Here is a 6,117-nt window from a genome sequence, read left to right on the forward strand (position 1 = left end):
ATTGCAAGCACCAGATGATGTAACCAGTAAAGGCTTGTGCTATCTATTGCGCCTTGCCGGCAGAGGTCATAGTGGGATTTTTCGTAGTAGGGCCAAAAACCCCAGTGTCAATGGGGTGACGATTTATGAATATGATGCATGGATGTTGGGTAGATCTTACACAATTAGCGCCCACAGAAACATGTCTCCCCACCAACTACATTTGTCTTCCTTGTGTTGGGGTACTTCTATAGTAAAAGGGCGGCAAGACAATGTTCTCTGCCCAATCTGACACGGTCAGGTGTATGTGCCAAGGTATATGACATGTATAAACAAAAACCATGATCTATAAGGAGCAAAGTAGACAAAAAACAACATCTGATTATAGGGATTGCAGATAATAGGAGATTATAAGAACCTGCTACAAAGAGAAGACAGGAGTGCTAAAAGCGCGTGTAACGAGCGTCTGACCGCGCCGGTAATGACGCCTGTACCTGAATTAATTAACAGCTGTAAACACGGTGCGGCGTCAGAAAACGCGGCTTCATGAATTGGCATCCATCCTCTGTTATCAGGCACATCCACGCTTCTTCCTTTTTTAATTAGTTTCCTCAAGGATTTTATATCACCGCTCCGAGCGGCATGTCCGACAGTAGAACATCTATCAGTATACGCCTCGGAGAAATCCATTTCCACCTGTACACAAGACAGAAGTTCAATAACCAAAATGGTAACGCAGAAGAGCCAGTTAGCTGTCCCTAACAATATAATGTGCAGGAGCTGGAGACGAGAGGGACATGACGGCTGGCGCACACGAAGCGTGAGACCTCACTGTATGGCGCTGTGCGGTCTGCAGAGAGCGGTAATCACCGGCTGACGGCGGACAGGGAATACGAGAGGATAATGCTTACCACAGGCAGCAGGCATGGAGCAGGGCAGTCAATGTTCACGCGCTGACGTCACTGGGGTCAATAGATATGGCTGGCATGCCTAGAAATAACAGTAAGCGTCAACGTGTTACACATCACCATGGCAGGTCCATAATGGGCAGGATAAAAGGGTACAGTTATATGATTATTCACACATATTGGGGCACATTAATAACCATTATTCCCAAGTTGCAGTGGCATTGAAGTCCGTTCATGGATCCCCCTCCTTCAGGGTCAGGCAGAGTATGAAGCACTACATGTGACATGGCTGCAGCAATAAAGTCCTCTGGGCGGTGTATGATCCATCGAGAAGTATGACATAGTATGGCGCCACCTGGAGGACAAAGTGTACGGCAATGTGCAGGTCCATATAATGACCGGAGTACAAGTGGTCACACATGCTCAGTGATGCTTCGATCCTAATGATCCTCTGTACATAGAGCATCCAACAGAAAGCACCTCCCCAGGGCACGGCTAAGACTCATCTAGTGATAACCCTTAAAGGGGCTGTGACGTTACACCAGCCCAGTGGCCAATCATCGCCTTTACATGTATAAGTGTTATGAAGAGGTGAGCGGCAGGCACAGCTCATACCTCCTCTTGATCACTTATATGTCTGAAAGTGGAGAGAGAAACCGACGGTGATTGAGCGCGGTACTTATCGGACGTCACAACCTCCCGTGAGCCCCGACACCTCAGGAGCTGCCCTAACATGGAAGTATAAACTTCTTTATTTTAACGGAGGCAAACATGGGGGATAAGAGGTTGTCCAAGCAGTGGACAACCCCTTTAAAGGGACTCTAAGCCCAGAATGACAAGTACAAACACTCGGTGCATCATTGTGGGGCTAATCTTTTAAGTTCACCTTCCCATCTGCATTATTCAACCTCGCCGGGTCCAGTGCTGAGTCTACATCACTGCTCCCCGGTGTGTTATTATGTGTGTTCAGCGCTGTTGACAACACTGAGCCAGTGGCTCTGCCCATGTGGATGACACAAGCCACTCAGCTCAGTGACTGGCTGCAGTGCTGTCAATGAGACCTAAGCACTGAACACTACGTCACATCTATATGGCCTAAACGTGGGGTGAGTTGTTCAGAAACGTGGTGCGAGCGTGGACTGTTTAACTTTTACACGTCTCCAAATATATTTTTTTCTTCAAATTGGACAACCCCTTTAAAGTTCTCTCTGTATCTACATTGTGGCATCAGTCCTTATGGGGAGCCCCTGATGAAGCCGTCTTTTGTGGCACCAGTCTTTATGGATTGCAGCTGATGATGCCGTCTGTTGTGGTATCAGTCTTTATGGATAGCCCCTTATGAAGCTGTCTGTTTTTTGCATCGGTCTTTATGGACTGCCACTGATGAAGCAGTCTGACGGGGCATTGATCTTTATGGACAGCCCCTGATGAAGCCGTCTGTTGTTGCATCAGTCTTTATCGAAAGCCCCTGATGAAGCCGTCTGTTGTTGCATCGGTCTTTATGGAATGCCCCTGATGAAGCCGTCTGTTGTTGCATCGGTCTTTATGGAATGCCCCTGATGAAGCCGTCTGTTGTTGCATCGGTCTTTATGGAATGCCCCTGATGAAGCCGTCTGTTGTTGCATCGGTCTTTATGGAATGCCCCTGATGAAGCCGTCTGTTGTTGCATCGGTCTTTATGGAATGCCCCTGATGAAGCCGTCTGTTGTTGCATCGGTCTTTATGGAATGCCCCTGATGAAGCCGTCTGTTGTTGCATCGGTCTTTATGGAATGCCCCTGATGAAGCCGTCTGTTGTTGCATCGGTCTTTATGGAATATCCCTGATGAAGACGTCTGTTGTTGCATCGGTCTTTATGGAATGCCCCTGATGAAGACGTCTGTTGTTGCATCGGTCTATATGTACCGCACCTGAGGAAGCCATCTGTTGGCGATAATCATGGGGATTGTCTTCCCACATCCAAAACGAAAAAGCAATCCAAAAAAAAGAGCAGATCCAGCAGATCTGTAAAACTGTAAACTTTATTTTCTCTCATTTAAAAATAGCAATCCAAGGAAGGTATATGGAAAAGATCAGAGGAAAATAGTCCCATAGGAAAACATATACTGGTTGACGTGTTTGAAAGTGCAAAGCTTGTTACTCGTACCTAGAGATGAGCTAATCCGATGTTTGGTCTTCAGTTTTCGGGCCAAACACCAACTTAAAAAAAAAAACAACAACAGAGTTCGGGTGCTTTACGAATGCTGACCACTTGCGCGAGCATCGCTATGTTCGAGTAAGGCTGGGGCCACACAGGGATTATTGCGAGTGCTCGCAATGCTCACGTTCACAGGCCAGCAGGAGCAGAGTGTCATGCGACTGTGGTCCAATCCTGCGATCAGACCACAGCTGTGGAGGGGTGGTCCAGCGCTGAGGGGAGGGAGGGATTTATCTCCCGCTCTCCTCCGTTGTTGGCTATTGCCATTCTCGCTCTGCACTCACATTACACCGGTGTACCGCGAGTGGAGTGTGATGTTTCTCTTGCCCCCATAGACTTGAATGGGTGCGAGTGAAACAGGATCGCATTCCACCTGCAGCATGCTGCGATTGGTTTCTCGGTCCGATTACGGCTGAGAAAAAAAATAATCACTCATGGGAGCGGCCCCATAGCGTAGCATTGGTCCGAGTGCAATGCGATTTTTTTATCGCAATCCACTCACTCCATATTACTCGCTGTGTGTGCCAGCCCTAAGCTTGATGCTCAGTCCGGTCTGAGCCCCTTGCAGTGTTTGAACGGCTCGCACTCGGGGTACCAACAGCATGATCATATGTAGTTTGCAACTCCCCCCTCAAAAAATTTGAAAGAAAACCTCTCACGGAAGTGTTCTGCTTATGGTTGGTTATATGGGTGGAGACTCAAACTAATAGAATGGATGAATCCAAAATTACCTATGAGTAAGGACGGCGGTCCGAAACATGTCAGGTGGAGCTCAGGGCTTGAGGAATGTTTTTATAATTCTGTATTTTAATGTCTTGAATGAATAAAGAAAGATTTTAAGAGCGGTATGCTGGATTCATCCATTCTACTTGTTGCAATTAGTGGACGTCAACCACATTGATCCGGGCATCCGTAGATCCTATGGAAGGAGCAATAAACCACATTGGTCTTTAAAGTGTAGGAGACTCAAACTGACAGTGACTTCCATCGGGGTTCAAATCAAGTCCGAACCAGTGGAGGTAGAGTTCATCTGCAGCTTCCGAACCAAACTTCCATGGGTTCTTCTCTACTCACACCCCGTCATGCAGGCGCTACCTTTTTCACCGAGTGATTATCGCCTGTAGCACTTTCTCTTCTGTATAGCTTTGGATCGGCCTCGTTACTCCTCACTGCATTGTTTTTGGGTGCTGGCTTTTTCTCTTTCCCGCTTCCTATTCTGGTTCCTTATGTAGGAATCAGAGCACCGATGGGAGAAAAGCCGAACGCCCAGTCTTCTCAGCACTGACTACATGGCGACTACAGGACAATCAGTCTCCAGGACGGCGGCCACTGGGAAAGGTCTTAAAGGGAACCTGTCAGCAGAAATTTTGCTTTAAACCTAAAAGTTTCCCCTTCTGCAGCTCCTGGGCTGCATTCTAGCAAGGTTCCTATAGTTTTTGTGCCCACTTTTAGACCAAATTAAATACTTTATAAAGTTGTACCTTTTGGTATGCAATCTTCTAAATTATGCATGGGGGTGGGCTGTCTGGTGTCCGTTACTGTCCCTCCTGCCGATTTACGCCATCCCCCAACGCTCCATTTCATACCTCAGGGCGCCGCCCAGTGCGCCCGTGGTCCCGCGCATGCGCCGTGCGACTGTACCAGGACTGTGCACTGTGTGCACAGTGTGACCGTTGGGGACGTGTTGCGCAGGCATGAGATTATGGGCGGCGCTGTGATTGTCTCAGCAAGTGCAGCCCATAATCTCGTGCCTGCGCTTTCCCCTCTGCCTCCAGCGTTCTGCGCAAGCGCTGGCCAGATGACCCCACGTCACCTCTTTCCCATCTTGCCCTGGAGCAGGAAATAGATGGGAGTGGAACAGGACACCACCGGTTACGAGAGGTGACGTCGGGCCATCTGGCCAGCGCTTGTGCAGAACGCTGGAGACAGAGGGGAAAGGGCGGGCACGAGATTATGGGCGGGCACTTGCTGATGACAATCACAGCGCCGCCCATAATCTCGTGCCTGCGCAACGTCACCAGCGGTCACACTGTGCACACAGTGCACAGGCCTGGTACAGTTGCACGGCGCATGCGCGGGACCAGGGGCGCACTGGCCGGCGCCCTGAGGTATGAAATGGAGCTTTGGGGACAGCGTAAAATCGGCAGGAGGGACAGTAACGGACACCAGACAGCCCGCCCCCATGGATAATTTAGAAGATTTGCATACCAAAAGGTACAACTTTATAAAGTATTTAATTTGGTCTAAAAGGGGGCACAATAACAACAGGAACCTTGCTAGAATGCAGCCCACGAGCTGCAGAAGGGGAAACTTTTAGGTTTAGTGCAAAATTTCTGCTGACAGGTTCCCTTTAAACATAAATGATAGCTTCATTTGGAAAAAAATTCAGCAAACGCAATAATTACTCATCTGCTCCATCCTCAGCACCACACTGCTGCTTTCTGTTTACTTCTCTGCAGCGATGACATCACGTATAACCATGTGACTGCTGCAGCCAGTCACAGGCCTTGTTTGTCTGTACAGCAGACAACTGATTGGCTGCAGCAGTCACATGGCTGTGATGTCATCACTGCAGGGAATATTGGCTTTTTTTAGCTTTTTAGGAGCAAGTTAAACCTTAAATGGCATTAATCACATTACACACTAGACGCAGCAGCCGCAGAGAGACTGCACACACAGCTCTGCTACACCTGTATAGAACAATAAACACATCTGTTGAAATCCTTGAGAGTGACGTATGAAGCACCTTGAACAAGCGATCTGACGTCATCTGTATACCTGAATCATCGGCTCGCTTGCTCTCCCGCGCGGTTTTTTCTTTCCCAGAGTCCCAGGCGTCACGTGACATAAACCACGCCCATCCGAAACCGTTGTCTGAACCTGACACCAAACGTAACTCCGTTTCCTAGTACACGTCGTCTTGTGCAGTCACTAGTACGAATCCGACACGTGATCATAAAATCTCTCCGGGATTTTAACCCTTACTGTCCGTTTGTCAGGGAGGAATAAAGCTCGTTCAAAATATTAATTCTGCA

At 48.4% G+C, this 6,117-nt stretch overlaps 1 protein-coding gene across 3 annotated transcripts in view; it reads right to left on the reverse strand.

Moving 5' to 3' along the window:
* Positions 1-6,064, reverse strand: part of ASB3 (ankyrin repeat and SOCS box containing 3) — a 345,127-nt gene extending 339,063 nt beyond the window's left edge. The window contains exons 1-3 of one of the 3 annotated variants that reach the window (XM_075339239.1): positions 5,861-6,064; positions 891-969; positions 474-675 (exon numbers count right to left, since the gene is read on the reverse strand). In XM_075339239.1, coding sequence (XP_075195354.1) covers positions 474-669 — 196 coding nt within the window. In that variant the 5' untranslated portion in view covers positions 670-675; positions 891-969; positions 5,861-6,064. Of the gene's footprint in view, positions 1-473; positions 676-890; positions 970-5,487; positions 5,525-5,860 lie in introns of those variants that run through there. The other 2 variants (XM_075339237.1, XM_075339238.1) reach the window with 2 other exon arrangements.
* Positions 6,065-6,117: the final 53 nt, after the last annotated feature.

Source organism: Anomaloglossus baeobatrachus, chromosome 3, assembly GCF_048569485.1.
Source record: "Anomaloglossus baeobatrachus isolate aAnoBae1 chromosome 3, aAnoBae1.hap1, whole genome shotgun sequence".
Taxonomy (NCBI): Eukaryota; Metazoa; Chordata; class Amphibia; order Anura; family Aromobatidae; genus Anomaloglossus; species Anomaloglossus baeobatrachus.